Source organism: Pristiophorus japonicus, chromosome 18 (assembly GCF_044704955.1).
Source record: "Pristiophorus japonicus isolate sPriJap1 chromosome 18, sPriJap1.hap1, whole genome shotgun sequence".
Lineage (NCBI taxonomy): Eukaryota > Metazoa > Chordata > Chondrichthyes > Pristiophoridae > Pristiophorus > Pristiophorus japonicus.
The window spans coordinates 97966599-97986487 of record NC_091994.1 but is presented as its reverse complement, the minus strand read 5'-3'; the positions used below and the strand labels follow the sequence as shown (position 1 = coordinate 97986487).

The 19889-nt window shown below is 48.5% G+C and overlaps 1 protein-coding gene and 3 pseudogenes across 1 annotated transcript in view; 3 read left to right on the top strand and 1 right to left on the bottom strand.

Moving 5' to 3' along the window:
- Nucleotides 1–19889, top strand: part of plch2a (phospholipase C, eta 2a) — a 146669-nt gene that overhangs the window by 44333 nt on the left and 82447 nt on the right. Inside the window, exons 5-7 of the mRNA XM_070860735.1 lie at nucleotides 788–958; nucleotides 12934–13027; nucleotides 15184–15387. Of these exons, the coding sequence (XP_070716836.1) occupies nucleotides 788–958; nucleotides 12934–13027; nucleotides 15184–15387 (469 nt within the window). The remainder of the gene's footprint in view (nucleotides 1–787; nucleotides 959–12933; nucleotides 13028–15183; nucleotides 15388–19889) is intronic.
- On the top strand, nucleotides 6411–6640 carry LOC139229490 (U2 spliceosomal RNA; annotated as a pseudogene).
- LOC139229491 (U2 spliceosomal RNA) lies at nucleotides 6768–6998 on the top strand (annotated as a pseudogene).
- On the bottom strand, nucleotides 12426–12650 carry LOC139229520 (U2 spliceosomal RNA; annotated as a pseudogene).

Sequence of the window (19889 nt, the reverse complement as noted above, 5' to 3'; positions counted from 1 at the left end):
AGTTGCGGCCAAGATCAGATCAGCCGTGATCTTATTGAATGGCGGAGCAGGCTCGAGGGGCCAAATGGCCTACTCTTGCTCCTATTTCTTATGTTCTGATGTTCTCCCTTGCTGGGTGCCAGGAATATGGATTTGGCAAGAGAGGTACCCGGCACAGTGCCGATGTGTGTTAACAAACCAAGCTGCTGTGTGACAGTCGCCTGAGAGTGTTCTGATTGATGGAGGATGGCAGCAGACAGCTGCTTTAAATCATTCACACATCATTTCTTAAAGGGGGCGTCCGGTGTCCTCGGAAAAGAGCTTCCATGCGCAATTTCTCCCCCTCTCCCAACCACCCACCCACTTTAAAACAAGAGAACTGCCTCTGTCAATCTTCTCCTCCTCCTTCTCCTCTACTGAAGTTGTTGACCTCATGCTGGGGAAAGGAATGTGACAGTCAGTCGGCTATTCAACTGGGATGGGCCAATATTTATCCCTCACCCAACATCACTGACTGTTGTCACATTGCTGCCTGTGACTGTGCGCAAATTGGCTGCCGCGATTCCCTACATTACAATGACTGCGCTTCAAAAATACTGGACTGGCGTTTTTGGACGTCCAGAGATCGGGAGAGGCACTGCATAAATGCAAGTTTTTTCTTTCTTTGGTGTTTAATGAAGTATCAAGACTCTTTCATTGGTCCCATATCCTCATGTCGTGCATTTTTAATCCTGCTGGAAATGAGGGAACAGTCTGTAATCTGGGAGCATTGTGATGGAAGTTACATGTGACTTTCTCTTGTTACTAGGAGGCAGACACGGACGCCAACCAAGGAACGTTGGACTTTGAAGAGTTCTGTGCGTTTTATAAGATGATGTCCACACGGCGGGACCTCTACCTTCTGATGCTCATGTACAGTAACCACAAGGACCAATTAGACTCCGATGATCTGAAGAGGTTTCTGGAGGTGGAACAAAAGGTGAGCATTTTGGGCTAAATTCAGTGTGGAGTACAATGGTGCCGCCTCTGCATGCACTTCCAGTTAGCTCAAAGGATGTCATTGACACGTCCAAAACACTAGTTGGCCTACTAATGGTTTATGGGCACGCTGCCTTGGTTGCTTAGTTGATAAGGGAACGATAGCACAGTGGTTATGTTTCTGGCCTAGTAATGCAGGGGCCTGGACTCACTGATCTGGGGACATGAGTTCAAATCCCATCCACGGCAGCTTTGGAATTTAAATTCATTAAATAAAAATCTGGAATTTGAAAAATCCAGTAATGTTGACCATGAAGATTGTTGTAAAAACTCAACTGGTTCACTAATGTCCTTTAGGGAAGGAAATCTGCCGTCCTTACCGGGTCTGGCCTGTATGCGACTCCAGACCCGCAGTAATGTGGTTGAATCTTAACTGCCCTCTGAAATGGCCCAGTGAGCCACTCAGTTGTTCAAGGGTAATTAGGGATGGGCAATAAATGCTGGCATTGCCAGCGATCCAATGAATAATAATAAAAAATAAGAGCGTTGTTCTGGGTGCAGAACAGAAATGTCTCCAGCTTGATTCTCAGTCTGTGCTGAGGTAACTGATGCAGAAGGAGTGTTGCAATTGAGTTCATCCACCTGTGATAGGGAGGAGGAAAATATACCAAGATTCCCCCTTTCATTCTGGCCTCTTCTGCATCCCTGATTTCCATCACCCCACTATTGACGGCCGTGCCTCCTTCCGCTCTGGAATTCCCTCCCTCTCCCTCTCCCCTCCTATACCATGCTCCTCTGTCATCAAGCTGTCCCAACGTCTCTTTATGTGGCTCGGTGTCAAATTTTGTCTGATTATGCTCCTGTGACGGACTTTTGGGACATTTTACGCCGTTCAAGGCATTATATAATGCAAGTTGTTGTTGTTTAATTGCTGTCTGATAACTCCCGGGGGTAAAGTGTGTGGACACTGTATAAGGGCAGCATCCGAGTCAGCTGGGATAGCCAGGCAACACTCACTATCTAGGTCCACACATGAGGTTCCAGGCACCTGTGGGATCTCACTCCCACAGCATAGGAGGGGGAGGGAAGGTTTAGGGTAGACTTTTACCCTCGTTCATAGTCATCAGCCCAAATCTCACCCCGTTGTTACGAAGTGTTTCGGTGTCAGTCTGGTCATATGAACTCTTCACTTTGATGGTGACTGTCTATTGGGACCTCTGCATTGTAAAAATGACTTCCATTTCTTACATTAAAACCATGGAGTGTAAGTGATGTTGTCCAAAAGAAGGAAAGGTAAAGGATTGAATGAGTTCATTTATGGTTTGCAGCGACTCAACTACAGATACATGTGGGCAGCTACATTCATCAAACTGGTTACCAATCAAAAGGATGGATTTCTACCTCTTTAATCTCAATCCCACTACCCACCTTCTCCCCATATCCCTCAATCACACCTGCTCACCTCCCCATATCTCTCAAACCCACTGACCCACCTTCCCTGTAACTTTTATTCTGTAAGTTTATTATCCTTTATGTAAAAAACCCATCAAGCTGACTTTCTCTCTTGCCCCTAACTTACTTGTTTCAAACCTGTGTCCCTTAATTGACCTGATAAAGAAAGAAATCGACCTGATAACGAACATGGAAGCCTTGTTTTCTTCTTGAGGAACCTAATTGAAGGGTCAATTGCCCATAGTGGGACACAAATAAGGTTCAAAAGAGGAGGAGATCATCATCGTCGTAGACAGTCCCTCGTATCGAGGATGACTTGCTTCCACACCAAGAAGGGATGAGTTCACAGGTGTTTCAATGAAGGACCTAATATTCCAAATCCCGAACTACATCCTGAAGGGTGGAAGATGCCTGTGCGTGGATTTTTTTAACGTGGGGTGGTCGTTGCACACCAGCCACCACACAGGCTTGACAGAGCTCGGTCTTGGTCCAGTGGCAAGGATTACCCAGGACGACTGGAGACCAGCTCTGCTGCATGGACCTAGTGCGCACACATATCGCAGTGTGGGCTGGCCCGTGCTGCCCCTGGGCCCTCGCCTCTTCTGGGCCCCGAACTCTCGCCTCTCTTTGGCCCTGATCACGTCGCTCCACGCTTTCTTGCTGCTCCTTTGCAAGGAGGAGAGCTGAGGTGGCAACAACATCTTGTATTTATATAGAAAACATTCACGGAAACAGAAAGTCACAGAGCCAGAGAGAGATATTGGAGGCAGGGGCCCAAACCTTGGTCAAAGGGGTGGGTTTTGAGGAGGATAGAGAGGTGGAGTAGCAGAGTATTTTAGGGAGGGAACTCGGGGAATATGTGACGTCTGAATGCCTGGCCCTCAATGGTGGTGCGAAGGGTGGCAGCTGGCGGGGGGAGGGGCAGAGTGCACAAGAGGCCATAATCGGAGGAAGGATGAGTTTGAGGGGAGTTGTCGGGCTGGGTGAAGTCACCGAGAAAGAGAGAGATATCAAGAAGTAGCGACTCAGAGTTGGGGTTGAAAAGCCTGTTGTTGGTAGGAAGGAGCGAGTTCGGTGAAGGAGTTTCACAACAGGTTTGTTTAAAGTTCAGCCCATGGCGTTGGGACAAGACTGATGACAAGGCTTTAAATACGGTAAGGCCAATCATTAATTTGCAATTTGTTCCTGTGGAAGTGCAGTGTTCTGGGCCCAGTAATAGTACAGTTGGGGTGGGACTCCCTCGCTTGTTACACATACTGAATACGCTGAGACAGACATTTTCTTGTGTGTTTATGGGCTGCCGTTAATAAAAGGAAATGGCTGTATTTACTCTTTGCCACCTGCCCAATGTTTCTAAAGCATAATGTTGCCAAGATTATTTCCCAAGATGTTACGTGATATAATAACAGCTTCATGAGCTGCTGGCATCATTATCAATTTCAACAGGTGAGAGAACAGCAACATTTAGTTTTAATGGGCTCAATTTTGGCCAGGAGTTGCTCAGGTTTTTTTGGACTAACTTGATTTTTCTGGCATATCTTAAAAATCTCCATTTTGCACATTCAATTTGCACCAGTGTAAGTGAGTTAGTTACGATTTTTTTAGTTTAGTTTTTTTTCTCAAAAGGGGACGTTACCAGCCACCTACGCCAGTTCTGCCCATTTAGGCCACTTTGGCCAGCTAATAGTTACTCCAAATCTACTTAGGCCAGCGTATGTGGCCACTTCAGAAAGCCCTTGCAGAGAGTTAAGAAATCAGCGCAGGTAGGTACATCGGCGGCCATTCAGCCTCGGCTAGTGGCGGGCAAAAGAACTGATCGTGCTCCTGTCTGGATGATTTCTATCAGTTCTCCTGCCCGCCTGCCCCTAGCCCTGGCCGAGTGAGTTTCAAAAGACTAAAATTTAATTTGGTCACTAATAAAGAAACTTAATGACTAAAGAATGTGAATAGGATCAAACAGCTATACAGGACATCATATGACAAACTTCGCAAAGTTAATTTACTACACAACAGAAGCATTCGTGGAAGCTTAAACTACAAAAATAAAAGAAGTGGAGAGGACCTGCACCTAAAGCACCAATCCTTACAAACCACCAAACCTTGCAAACAAAAAGTTCTAAGAATTAAATAACAAATAAAAAATTGAAGTAAGTCCTACCTTCATCTTAAAACTTGGCCCGGGAAGGCACCAGGCCAGCCTGTGCGGGAGGCCACTCGGCCTGGGCTAGGGGTGGGAGCGATCAGCGTCGGGATTCAACGCGGCATCTGTATTCCACGGGGAGCGAGAGAGGCTGGGCTGCAAATCAACGGGGCGTGGGGAGGGGGAGAGCGAGTGAACGCAGCATCTGTGGGGAGAGAGAGAGAGAGGCTGGGCCAATTGCCAAATTTCGGCGCTACTGTGCATACGCGGACATCGCGATATGACTCTAGTGCGCATGTGCAGACATCCCGGCATTGTTTTCAGCGCAGGACACTGGCTCCGCCTCCTACTCGACTAGCCATGCTGTGTGACGACCGGGGAGCGGCCAAAGTGGGGAGGAACTTTTTCGCCGCACTTCTGAACAGAGAAAAGTGGCACATCTCCGATAAGTGCACCGAAAAAAGGGGTGGGCCAAAATTGGGCCCAAAATCTTTTAATATGTTTGAATACCAATCCAAGCAGCTTCATTATATCTCACTTGGCCTTTGTTGCTCTGGTCTGCCTCTTGTGGGATTTGCTGGCAGTGTACTGGGCTCCTGGATACAAGGGCCCACAGTCCAAACAGACCAGGCCTCCAAACCGATTTCATCACTTCCTGTTTCTCCCTTCACCCTGGAAGATTTGACTCTTGGCTGGGGCTGCGGTCCCACTGGGGCAAGCAACGCTCCGGCATCGCCACCAAATGGCCGAGACAATGCGTGTCGGCAGGCTATTCAACCATGAGGACCTCACAGCTGCAGCCAATCCAGTCCTGGCCAGTGTCCACACGTGTGATTGAGAGCAGGAACCCAGGCTGATTAAACCCCACCCACCCCAGTCCTAGAAAAAAAGGACTTGCATTTATATAGCGCCTTTCACGACCTCAGGACATCCCAAAGCGCTTTGCAGTTAATGAAGTTCCTTTTGACGTGTAAAACGTAGGAAGAGTAGCAGCCAATTTGCAAACAGCAAGGTCCCACAAACATCAATGTGATAATGATCAGATAATCTGTTTGTGATTTTGGCTGAGGAATAAATATCGGCCAAGACACCAGGGAAAACTCGTCTGCTCTTCATCGAAATAGTGCCATGGGATCATTTATGTCCACCTGAGAGGGCAGACGGAGCCTTGGTTTAACGTCTTATCCGAAAGACAGCAACTCAGAAGAGTGCAGCACTCCCTCAGCACTGCACTGGAGTGTCAGCCTAGATTATGTCCTCAAGTCGCTGGAGTGGGACTTGAACCCACAACCTTCTGACTCAGGGGCGAGTGCCAAGGGCAGCTGTCGCCCCTTGACCATCACTGTAGCCGAGATCAGACAAGGGAACCAAAACCTTCCTACTCTCTGTGGCTCAGTTCTATTCCAGATGATGCACCAACATGGGGAAAGCGCCTTCCATTGATGTACAGCCTCTCTCAGTAGCCTATGATATTATTTCACGGGTCAGTGTTTCACGACTAAGCTTTTGCCAGAGTTTCCTTTTATTTTGTTAACAAATGCTCAGTGTGATGATACAAAAGAATCGTGGCTCTACTTTGTAATCATCGCCCCTCGAGCGCTGTCTATCCCTTGAGCGCAGAAGGTGTCTACGGTCCACGGTTTCATGTTGCCTGCCCCACAGACAACACTTGTTCACCACCTTTCCCTGGGGCAGACATGCTCCCTTCTCACTAACTAGTACAGTCTCACACTAACTAGTTGAGTGCCGTCTCGGGGTCACACTAACTAGTTGGGTACAGTCTCAGGGTCACACTAACTTGTTGGGTACAGTTTCACATGTTATACTAACTACTTGAGTACAGTGTCACGTGTCACACTAAATCGCTTCTCGGCCTTTTGGCTAAGATCTGCATAACTAACCTGACCAGCCACCATGACGTCCGGGTGGTTTCTCCCTGGTCAGGAAGGTATATGCTTACATTTTTGTAAACAGGAGGTGGGTGGGATTGGTGACCCATCCACCTCCACGGAGGTGTGTGGGGGACCTGACCCATCCACCTCCATGGCACGAACCTGGTATTGCAGTACTTCCAGGAACGGTGCAGTGGCTCTAGGCCTTTTGGCTAAGAGCATTGGCGCAGAGTGATCCTTGACTGGTGCAGGGTGACCTCTGGCGTTTGACAAAGAATTGTAACGATTGGAAAACGATTGGACATGAATTTAAAAAAAAAAACTAAATCGCTTCTCGGCCTTTTGGCTAAGATCTGCATAACTAACCTGACCAGCCACCATGACCTCCGGGTGGTTTCTCCCTGGTCAGGAAGGTATATGCTTACATTTTTGTAAACAGGAGGTGGGTGGGATGGCTTGACCCATCCACCTCCACGGAGGTGTGTGGGGGACCTGACCCATCCACCTCCATGGCACGAACCTGGTATTGCAGTACTTCCAGGAACGGTGCAGTGGCTCTAGGCCTTTTGGCTAAGAGCATTGGCGCAGAGTGATCCTTGACTGGTGCAGGGTGACCTCTGGCGTTTGTGACTTGACAAAGAATTGGAAACGATTGGCTACGAATTTATAAATAAAAAAAAAGCTAGTTCAATACAGTCTCAGGGTCACACAAACTAGTTGAGTAGTCTCACGCGACACACTAACTAGTTGGGTACAGTCTCACGCGACACACTAACTAGTTGGGTACAGTCTCAGGCGACACACTAACTAGTTGAGTACAGTCTCACGTGACACACGAACTAGTTGAGTGCAGTCTCACGTGACACACTAACTAACTAGTTGGGTGCAGTCTCACGCGACACACTAACTAGTTGAGTGCAGTCTCAGGCGACACACTAACTAGTTGAGTGCAATCTCAGGCGACACACTAACTAGTTGGGTACAGTCTCACGTGACACACTAACTAACTAGTTGAGTGCAGTCTCACGTGACACACTAATTAGTTGAGTGCAATCTCAGGCGACACACTTACTAGTTGGTACAGTCTCACGCGACACACTAACTAGTTGAGTGCAGTCTCAGGTGACACACTAACTAGTTGAGTGCAATCTCAGGCGACACACTTACTAGTTGGTACAGTCTCAGGCGACACACTAACTAGTTGGGTGCAGTCTCACGCGACACAACTAGTTGAGTGCAATCTCACGCGACACACTAACTAGTTGAGTACAGTCTCACACGACACACTAACTAGTTGAGTGCAATCTCACTCAACACTAATGTTGGTACAGTCTCACGCGACACACTAACTAGTTGGGTACAGTCTCATGCGACACACTAACAACTAGTTGAGTGCAATCTCACGCGACACACTAACTAGTTGGTACAGTCTCACGCGACACACTAACTAGTTGAGTGCAATCTCACTCAACATTAACGTTGGTACAGTCTCACGCGACACACTAACTAGTTGGGTACAGTCTCATGCAACACACTAACTAGTTGAGTGCAGTCTCACGCGACACACTAACTAGTTGAGTGCAATCTCACGCGACACACTAACTAGTTGAGTACAGTCTCTGGCGACACTAACTAGTTGGTACAGTCTCACGCGACACACTAACTAGTTTGTTGCAGTCTCATGCGACACACTAACTAGTTTGGTGCAATCTCACGTGACACACTAACTAGTTGGTGCAGTCTCACGCGACACACTAACTAGTTGGTGCAGTCACACGCGACACTAACTAGTTGGGTGCAGTCTCACGCGACACACTAACTAGTTGGTGCAGTCTCACGCGACACACTAACTAGTTGGTGCAGTCTCACGCGACACTAACTAGTTGGGTGCAGTCTCACGCGACACACTAACTAGTTGGTGCAGTCTCACGCGACACTAACTAGTTGGGTGCAGTCTCACGCAACACTAACTAGTTGGTGCAGTCTCACGCGACACACTAACTAGTTGGTGCAGTCTCACGCGACACTAACTAGTTGGGTGCAGTCTCACGCGACACTAACTAGTTGGTGCAGTCTCACGCGACACACTAACTAGTTGAGTGCAGTCTACAATGGGCAGGTGCAGTTTAACTGGATTTCCTCATGCTGTGGATAAGCAGGAGACTGGAACATCGAGGACCAGCGCTTTGTCAACCAGCTGGGGCCCGAGGAACAGCTGTCTGACTCTAGCTGCGGGCGGTACATTCACAGATTCGCTGTCTGCCTATGGTGCTTTCCGATTGATGATGGCACAGGACCCAGTGTCCCTCCCCCTCCCCCAACCTCCGACAGACGCAATGTCTGAGATGTTTAAATCTCGCCGTCTGTGCAAACTCCACAAATAAACACCATCATCTTTCTTTCTTTTGACATATTCTGAAATCGCTTCTCTACACATTCTGTGCCAGGCGAGATATCCAACCATCGCTTTCCGAGATAGTCGCTGTGTCACAGGGCCAGCTCTGTCATCTTGATATTATCGGTTTGATGCAACAATGCCCCAGAATTTCATACACCGCTAAAATGGAACTGTTTTTTGAATTTTGATTTTTAAAAATAGATTGTGATTTTTTTGAATGACTCTCAAGCTGAAGGACACAGTTCGGGCCCATTGTTTGCTCTGTCTGTGAGCTCCAGGGATTACTACAGTTCTGTCACATCCTAGAGTCAGCTGGAGTTCGACTTAGAGTGGCAACTGAGGATTCTCTCTCTGTCTATATCTCTGCCTCTTTCACTGTCTCTCTCTCTCTCTGTCTCTATCGCTCTCTCTCTCTCTCTGTCTCTCTCCCTCTCTATCGCTCTCCCTCTCTGTCTCTATCCCTCTCGCTCTCTCTCTCTCTGTCTCTCTGACTCTATTCCTCTCTCTCTCTCTCTCTCTCTCTCTATGTCTCTCTCTCTCTATGTCTCTCCCGCTCTGTCTCTGTCTCTCTCTCTATGTCTCTCTCTCTATGTCTTTCTCTCTATGTCTTTCTCTCTATGTCTTTCTCTCTATGTCTCTCTCTTTGTCTCTCTCCTTCTCTGTCTCCATCTCTCTCTCTCTCTCTGTCTCTCTCTATGTCTCTTTCTCTGTGTTTCTCTGTCTCTTCCTCTCTCTCTCTCTCTCTCTCTTTCTCTCTGTCTCTCTCTCTTGCTGACTCTTTCTCTGTCTCTCCCTCTCTGTTTCTATCCCTCTCTCTCTCTGTGTTGTGTTTTTGCTTTCTTGGTGAGCACAGTCTTCCTTTATGTCTGTCTCTTTGTCTCTGTCTCTGTGTCTGTCTGTCTCTCTTTCTGTGTATGTCATGTTCCCTGCCAGTGTGTATCTCTCTTTATGTCTGTCTCTTTCTGTCTCTGTCTCTGTCAGTCTATCTCTCTCTATGTGTGTGTGTCTCTCTCTGTATTTGTTTCTCTTTCACTGTCTCTCTCGGTCTATCTCACTCTGTCTCTCTCCCACTCTCTCTCTGTCTCTCCGTCTCTATCCCACTCTCTCTCTGTCCCTCTGTACACTCACCCCATTTTCTGCTGTCAGCCTCCCCACTTGGACCTTTGTGACATTCTACCAGCTGAATGATGGGCGGCACATCCTGGCATAAGTGCTGAGATGTGCCCACCACGGACCTCCACTGCTGTCAGTCATAGTTTTTGACTAACATTGGGCAATGCCTTCACCATTAGGGGTCGTAGGTGACTCAGCTGGGGATGTGAGGAGTTTAGTTGTTCCCAGCAGTGGCGATTTTACAAAAGGGGCCATTCTAAAAAAAAAAAACAACTTCTGAGCCGAATTTTCGTGGGGTCCAGGCCACAATCCTCTAGGTGATCCTCCCAACTGCCCAGTGGGCGACCAGTATGTCTGGAACCTGTGCTGACCATAAGCCAGCTCCCATTAAAGACCCAGTCGCCACTGCTCCCTCTCCATGCAACAATTACCTCCACATCAGGAGGCTGACCAGGATTCCGTTGAACTCTCAGCTGAGTTGAGGCGGTCAAATGTCTCAGCTGGGTGCACTCCAATTCCGCTCCCGCCCCCAGTCAGAGCGTTGTTGTGTTGGGTCTCGCGCCAGTACTCGAGCATATAAACTGGTTTGCATTCTTGTGCTGTCTTTTGGATGAGACATTAAACCCATCTGCCTGTTCAGCTGGAAGTTAAAGATCTCATGCCACTATTTGAAGAAGAATGGAGTGTTCTACCAGAGCTCTGGCCGAAACCTTCCATGAATCAAAGGCAGACACGCCGCTAATTCATCTCGTGCTTGTTGCAACACGGTCCAGTTATTGATCTGGCTGCCTACATACAAGCAATCGCAAAATAATTCATTGTGTGAAGCGCTTTGAGGCATTTTGCTGTGATAATTCTTTGTACCATGTTTGTTTTTGGTAGCATGGTGCAGACTCATTCAGTCGTGATGTTGATTGAGCCCAAGCTCCTCGGGCCCTTAGCAACAATCGGCAAGTTGGCATTTATCACACTATTGTCCAGAGCACGGACCAGAACTGGAACGACACCAGGAGGGGTCAGAACTGTCGAGCCAGCCGTAAATGTTCACAGCCACAGGGTGAGGACATTTGGCCCATCCAATTTGTGTTGGCACTTCCGCTAGAACAACCCAAAACAAACCCACTATCTTCCCCGTATCCCAGTATCAACCAGTGTATATCAATATATCAATATTCAGCCAGTGTATGCCAATATTCAGCCAGTGTATATTAATTTTCAGCAAGTCTATGTCAATATTCAGTGTATATTAATATTCAGCTAGTGCATATCCATATTCAGCCAGTGCATGTCAATTTTCAGCGAGTCTATATCAATATTCAGCCAGTGTATATAAATAGTTAAGCAGCGAAAATATAAATATCTGATCAGCTTTATGACTTGAATCGTCTCATGTCCCATTCCAGGTTTTATCAGGAATTGACTGCATTAGAAAATTGTACAAAGATTATTGCTTAATTTGCAATATTCTTTGAATGCAGGTGTTATTTAATATTATAATCACAGCCTCTCTTCCTTTCCTAAGAGCTGGTAACTGGATTTGCTTTCTTCCCACAGTCATCTCCACCTCCCTAATTCCTGATTTAATTCAGCTTCTCTACCCACAGTTTTGATGTGCCCTACATCGTAGGCTTGGATCCTTCACCCGGGCTCCGCAAATGTTAAAAATTATTTCAGTGAATAATGGTTTCAATGTGTGCACAATATCTCAGGGATTTAATCAGTGAACAGATGATATTTCTATATTTCTTTCAGAAAATAACATTTTGGCTACAGTTCCTGAGTAATTTGAGGCATGATGCGGGGTGAGTGCAGTGTGCTGGGGTGGAACGGGTGACTTTGGACCTATGGTTCCCAACGCCCTTCACCACTGGGGGTTTTCCTCACCTCGTGTCTGGCTCTGTTCTACACTCATTGATAGAGACTGATTGCCGTGATTGGTCAACAACTCTGTTATCGTCGTATCATGTGACCATCAGGTAGAAGGCGCATGAGATGGACCTTATTCTTGTTCCGTCCAGCAATTCCTGTGTTCCTAATATGTTCACCTGTTTGTTTAACATTTAACATGCGCTCCAATCCTCCAATTCTGACATCTTGTGCATCCCCGATTTTAATCGCTTCAGCTGCCTAGGCCCCAACCTTTGGAACTCCCTCCCTAAACCTCTCTGCCCCGCTACCTCCCTCTCCTCCTTTAAGATGCGCCTTACCTCGTCACCTGTCCTAGTATCTCTTCATGTGACTCGGTGTCAAATTTAAAACGCTCCTGTGAAGCGCCTTGGGATATGTCACTACGTTAAAGGCGCTATATAAATGCAAGTTGTTATTGTTCTTGGTGGTCAAGACTATACCGACTGCTTTTTTTTTTTAATTCGTAGCCAATCGTTCCAATTCTTTGTCAAATCACAAACGCCAGAGGTCACCTTGCACATGCCAAGGATCACTCTGCGCCAATGCTCTTAGCCAAAAGGCCTAGAGCCACTGCACCGTTCCTGGAAGTACTGCAATACCAGGTTCGTGCCATGGAGGTGGATGGGTCAGGTCCCCCACACACCTCCGTGGAGGTGGATGGGTCAACCCTCCCCACCCACCTCCTGTTTCCAAAAATGCAAGCATATACCTTCCTGACCAGGGAGAAACCACCCGGAGGTCATGGTGGCTGGTCAGAAACGGTACTACACTTGATCTTAGCCAAAACTATACCGACTGCTTGCTATCAGCTCCCTTGTGGCCACAACAGTCCAGCACCAATGTCAGTGTCACTCTCTGTGGGTCGATAGGCCTGAGCAGTGTCAGACTCGCAGGGACTCAGTAATTGGGACAGTCTGCGAAACCGAGCAAATGGATTGAGAATCAAATTGATGTACCACGCCGTGTGATTAAAGGTCCAGCTGTCTGGGTGTACAGCAGGATATCTAATGAGACACAAAGCAGGAAGGTGGGTGACTCTATAAGCCTCTCTCATCTCTCTCTCTCCTCACTAGATGACCGGTGTTACGAAGGAGCATTGTCTGGAGATTGTTGATAAATTTGAGCCGTGCCCGGAGAATCAGAAGCAAGGGGTCCTTGGGATTGACGGTACGGTTTTTTGCTTTCTTACCCCCAGTTTTCTCCCCTCAGTGACTCCTTCCTGAGGCCACGGTTCCCGAGGCACTGCCCGTCCATCCTCTGTACCTTACCATGTTGCCATTCCTCGCGGGTCTGCCCAGACAGCAGATGTTGGCAGACTATTACTCCCTTGAGGGGCAATACGGGTGAACTTGGTCCTGCCCCTCTACCAACATCTCTCTCTCACACACAAGCAAATGTACATGCTCACACACACTCACACATGCTCATACACACTCTCACTCTCTCTCACACTCACACACTCTCGCACACTCTCGCACACACTCGCACTCTCTCGCACGCACTCTCACACATGCACACACTCTCGCACTCTCACACACTCTCGCACTCGCACTCTCGCACTCTCACACACACTCACACACTCGCACACATGCACACGCTCACGCACACTCTCAGTCAGACACACATGCATACACTCACACACTCTCACACTCTCACACTCATGCACACACGAACATGCACACATGCACACACTCTCGCACTGTCACACTCACTCACGCACACGCACACGCACACTCTCACACTCACACTCACACATGCTCATACACACGCTCACACACGTGCACACGCACACTCACACACACTCACACACACTCACACACACTCACACACACTCTCACACATGCACACACTCTCACTCTCTCACACTCACACACACTCTCTCACACACACTCTCACACACACTCTCACACACACTCTCACACACACTCTCACACACACTCTCACACACACTCTCACACACACTCTCACACACACTCTCACACACACTCTCACACACACTCTCACACACACTCTCTCACACACTCTCACACATACACACACTCTCGCACCCTCACACATACACACACTCTCACACCCTCACACATTCACACACACATTCACACACACATTCACACACACATTCACACACACATTCACACACACATTCACACACACATTCACACACACTCTCACACACACTCTCACACACACTCTCACACACACTCTCACACACACTCTCACACACACTCTCACACACACTCTCACACACACTCTCACACACACTCTCACACATGCACATGCTCACGCACACGCACACGCACACCCACACTCACACTCACACTCACACTCACACTCAGACACACATGCATGCACTCACACACACACGCACACACACTCTGACACTCACGCACACATGCAGACACTCTCACAATCTCACATTCACGCACACACTCTTGCACTGTCACACTCATGCACGCATACACGCACACTCTCACACACTCATGCATACACACACACTCACACACACACGCACACGCTCACATACACGCACGCGCACACGCATGCTTGCACACGCGCACACAAGCGCACACGCACACGCTCACACACACACGCACACGCTCACACAAGCGCACACACATGCACACACACACACACTCAGAGTACAGTAGAATCTCCAATATCGAGGCTCCTTTGATCTTCCATCCCATTTACCAGGTTGGTTATTGATGATCTCACATAGGAACAGGAGGAGGCCATTTAGCCCCTCGAGCCCGTTCATCCATTCAATAAGATCATGGCTGATCTGTATCCTAACTCCACCCACCTGCATTGGATCCGTACCCCTTTCTACCCTTGTCTAGCAAACAATCTACCAATCTCAGATTTAAAATCATTAATTGAGCTAGCATCTGCTGCCTTTTGTGGGAGAGAGTTCCCCACATCTACCACCCTTTGGGTGAAGAAGTGTTTCCTAACTTCTCTGCTGAATGGCCTGGCTCTGATAAGAACATAAGAACATAAGAACTAGGAGCAGGAGTAGGCCATAAGGCCCCTCGAGCCTGCTCCGCCATTTAATACGATCATGGCTGATCCGATCATGGACTCAGCTCCATTTCCCCGCCCACTCCCCATAGCCCCTTAATCCCTTATCGGTTAAGAAACTGTCTATCTCTGTCTTAAATTTATTCACCGTCCCAGCTTCCACAGCTCTCTGAGGCAGCAAATTCCACAGATTTACAACCCTCTGAGAAGAGTGGGGTATTCGAAAGTTGTGTCCCCTTGTCACGGACCCACCCACCAGCGGAATGATTTTACAATATATCGATATTCTTCCAATCCCACAGGTTTCACGAACTACATGCGAAGCCCGGCCGGGGATATCTTTAACCCCGTACATCACAACGTGAACCAGGACATGACGCAGCCCATGTGTAATTATTACATCGCTTCCTCCCACAACACCTACCTGATGGGTGACCAGCTGATGTCACAGTCCCGAGTGGACATGTACGCCTGGGTGTTGCAGGCTGGCTGTCGCTGTGCTGAAGGTAAGGCCGGGGCTCTCACTTTCCCGTGGGTCTATTTCCACGTTACAGGAAGCATGTGATTGCACGAGAGAGGGCGCAGAGGAGATTTACGAGGATGTTGCCTGGACTGGAGAATTTTAGCTATGAGGAACCATTGGATAGACTGGGGTTGTTTTCTTTGGAACAGAGGAGGCTGAGGGGAGATTTAATTGAGGTGTATAAAATGATGAGGAGCCTGGATAGGGTGGATAGGAAGGACCTATTTCCCTTAGCAGAGGGTCAATAACCAGGAGGCATAGATATAAAGTAGATAGAAGGATTAGAGGGGAGATGAGGAGACATTTCTTCACCCAGAGGGTGGTGGGGGTGTTGGACTCACGGCCTGAAAGGGTGGTAGAGGCAGAAACCCTCATCACATTTAAAAAGTACTTGGATGTGCACCTGAAGAGCTGTGACCTACAGGGCTACGGACCTAATGCTGGAAGGTGGGATTAGGCTGGGTTGCTCTTTTTTGGCCGGCGTGGACATGATGGGCCGAATGGCCTCCTTCTGTGTGGTCATTTTCCATGATTCTATTTCCACGTTTCTAGTTTAGCCCACCTTAGTGCAAGGCGCTGGGAACGGTGGCCCGGAGGATGCTCAAGGCTCTGACTGACAATTGAATTGCCGGTTGATGCGCGGGTGCCTCTCAGCACAGCGAGCGGCTGAGCAGGAGTAAGGACTGAAAGCTGTGCTTAGTTGCTGTTCTCTTGCTGCTGGAGGTTTGAGGAGGACTTTTGAGACACATCGGGAGACTTTCTGGGACACTTTGTCAAGACTTCGCCAACCCTCCCCTCAACATCTATTCCAGAAATTCCCTGAGGACTTCACCTAAAGAGAGTGAGTGCCGTGCTACGCTACCTCATGGGAGTCACCAGGAGAAAGGGACTGCTTGGCCATCAGCATCTTGATCTGCCGGAGGAATGGGAGCAGGACGAGGCCAGGCAGAGCAGCATCAGAGAGGGACAGGAAGGCCGGGGGGGCATCCTACCCCCCACCCCCCGCTCCCCCCCCCGGCGGGTAAAGGACACCCATCCTCCTCTGGACCTCCCCCACCAGGACCTCCAGTGCCGTGTCCGACAACCTGTACATCCTCTCCCTCAGTGTCCGAGCCACCCTGAAGCGGGCCACTGTGTGTCAGCCAGAGCGAGGAGCCCACGTATACTGCTCCAGGAAAATTGCTTCTAATCAGCGCTGAACCTGCAGCTGTCTGTTTTAGTGCCTCTGGGCAAGTGTAAATCATGGTCATCATCAATTAGCCCCAAAATTGCATGATAAAACCAGACTTTCATACAGGCGAGTCTTATTAGCACCTCACCCACTTAGCTCCTGTTTTCACCCTTTCACCACAATAACCCCCAAAAGCAAAGTGTGTTCATACCAGGTTTTTTTTTTTAAAGGGGCCGATTTGATAATTATTCTAATGAGTTAAGCTTTGATGCTGTTTCCACACACATTGTAAATAATAAACAATTTATTAATAAGCAATGCAAGCCGTGATTCTGAACAACGGATCAACCACAGACCCAACACAAGTGCAGACAACGCTGTCAAGCAAGGCTGTGTCATCGCCCCTATGCTCTTCTCAACCTTCCTCACTGCAATGCTTCATCTCACCCGTAACAAGCTCCGTCGCCTCCAGTCCACATCCAAGATTGTTCCAACCTCGGTCATTGAATTACAATATGCAGATCACACTCGCGTTTGTGCACACTCAGAGTCCGAACTCTAAACCATCGTTGATGCCTTCACTGAAGCCTACGAGAGTCTGGGCCTTACATTAAACATCAGTAAGACAAAGGTTCCCTACCAACCTGCCTCTGCCACACAGTACTGCTCCCCGATTATCAAGATCCATGACGAGACCTTGGACAACGTGGACCACTTCCCATACCTCGGGAGCCGACTATCAGCAAGGACAGACATCGATGACGAAGTCCAACACCGCCTTCAGTGTGCCAGTGCAGCCTTCGGTCGCCTGGGGAAAAGAGTGTTCGAAGACCAGGATCTCAAACCCGGCACCAAGCTCATGGTCTACAGATCAGTAGTGATACCCGCCCTCCTATATGCTTCAGAGACATGGACTACATACAGTAGGCACCTCAAAGCACCGGAGAAGTACCACCAACGCCGCGTCCGCAAAATCCTGCAAATTCATTGGCAGGATAGGCACACCAACGTTAGCGTTCTCTCTCAGGCCAACATCCCCAGCATCGAGTCATTGATCACGCTCGATCAGCTCCGATGGGTGGGCCACATTGTCCGCATGCCCGATACTAGACTCCCGAAACAAGCTCCCTATTCCTCGAAAAAATGTAACATCCCCACCAACTCTTGGGAATCCCTGGCCCAAGACTGCTCAAAATGGAGGAGAAGCATCCGAAAGGCGCCGAACACCTCGAGTCTCTACGTCGGGAGCCCACGGAAGCCAAGTACAAACAGCGGAAGGAGCGTACGACATATCAAGTGTCCCTCCAACCACCGTCTGCCCCACCTGGTCTCACCAGTCACCTTAGAACTCATTTTTAGTGTGGAAGCAAGTCATCCTCGACTCCGAGGGACTGCCTAAGAAGAGACGAAGACTGTCTCAGCAATCGATAAACGCCTCACACAGCCATTGTGTTCAGAAGTCTCTGGTCCCTCCTGACGATGAGCGGAGGGAGATTAGAAATCAGGAAACACTCAGCCAGGTCCAGCAAAGGCTGAGAGCTCAGTCAGGCCTTTAAACAAGTGTTGAGTAGGCTCAGCGGGAGAATGGGGAAGGGAGGCCTCTGGCGTTCCATTATAACACGCTTGACCATCCAAGAGTCAATGGTGTTGATAAAACTGTAAACCTGCAGCTCTCTAAATAACTTCCGTTTTCATAGAATCATCGAATAGTTACAGCACGGAAGGAGGCCATTTGGCCCGTCGAGCCCCTGCTGGCCCCCAGCTTGTCCCACTCCCCCGCCATTTCCCCATAGCCCTGCAATTTCTTTTCCTTCAGATACTTATCCAACTCCCTTTTGAAAGAGTCTGCCTCCACCACCCTTGCCAGCAGTGCATTCCAGATCCTAACCACTCGCTGCGTAAAAAACGTTTTTTCTTACATCGCCTTTGGTTCTTTTGCCAACCCCCTTAAATCTGTGTCTTCAGGTTCTCGACCCTTCTGCCAATGGGAACAGCTTCCCCCTCTCTACTCTGTCCAGACCCCTCATGATTTTGAACACCTCGATCAAATCTCCTCTCAATCTTCCCTGCTCCAAGGAGAACATCCCCAGCTTCTCCAGTCTATCCACGTAACTGCAGTCCCTCATTCCTGGAATCATTCTCGTAAATCTTTTCTGCACCCTCGCTAAGGTCTAAAGTGCGATGCCCAGAATTGGAAGTACTCCAGTTGGGGCCGAACCAGTGTTTTATACAGGTTCATCATAATTTCCTCAATTTTGTACTCTATACCTTAATTTATGAAGCCCAGGATCTTGTAAGCCTTATTAACTGCTATCTCAACCTGCCCTGCCATCTTCAACGATTTATGCACACATACCCCCAGGTCTCTCTGTTCATGCACCCACTTCAGGATGTACCATTTAGTATTCCCTCTGAATTTTCTCCCATTACTACTCCTTTCTTGAGGACACAGAATCGTGCGAGAGAATGATCCATGAGCACTTTAGTATCTTGCTTAAAACCACCTCGTCCCTCCCAAACATTGCGGGTAATTGGCAACAGTTCATAAGATATTTAACCATGGGGGGGCACCATAACCAGACTGGATCCTGTCCTTTCCAGATGCCCCCATTCACATTTTTCAGAAGCAGAGATGAGTGGATCAAGGGAATTTTCCATGAATCGTATCCCTAGCCCAGGTACCATGATCCCAAATGTAGGATACAGCAGTCTGCTGCAGGCGGGATCAACGATCAGAGCACAGATAACTCTCTCACTTCCTCTGCCACCTCTCTCAATCGCTCCACTCTCTCTTTAACTCGCTCCACTCACCCTCCGCAATCTCTCTCCTCATCTCCCTTTGCTTCCTGCGTCTTCTTTCCCCCTCCGTTCCTCTCCCTCTCTCCTCCTCATTCTCCTCCCCTCCCATCCTCCCCTCCTCCCTCTCTTTCATATTACATTCTATCTCTTTTTTTCTATCCCTTTACATCCTTCTCCCTCACTACCTCCCTCTCTTTTTCTCCTTCCTGCCTCTCTCTTTCTCCCTATCTCTCTCTTTTCCCTCTTTCTTTGCTATTCCAATAGTTGATGTCCCTTTAAAAGGAGGATGACTGTGTCAGGGCTGTAGCCGTCCAATTGGGCAGATGTGTGTCACCTCATTTGTCATCTCCACCTGCTAAGAAATAGTTGAACGTTTCCTGTTTAGTCACTGGTCCGATTTTGCTGGTAACTTGGTGTTACAACAACTTGCATTTATATAGCGCCTTTATGGTAATAAAAACGTCCCGAGGCTTATCATAGGAGCGTTATCAGACAACATTTGGCACCGAGCCACA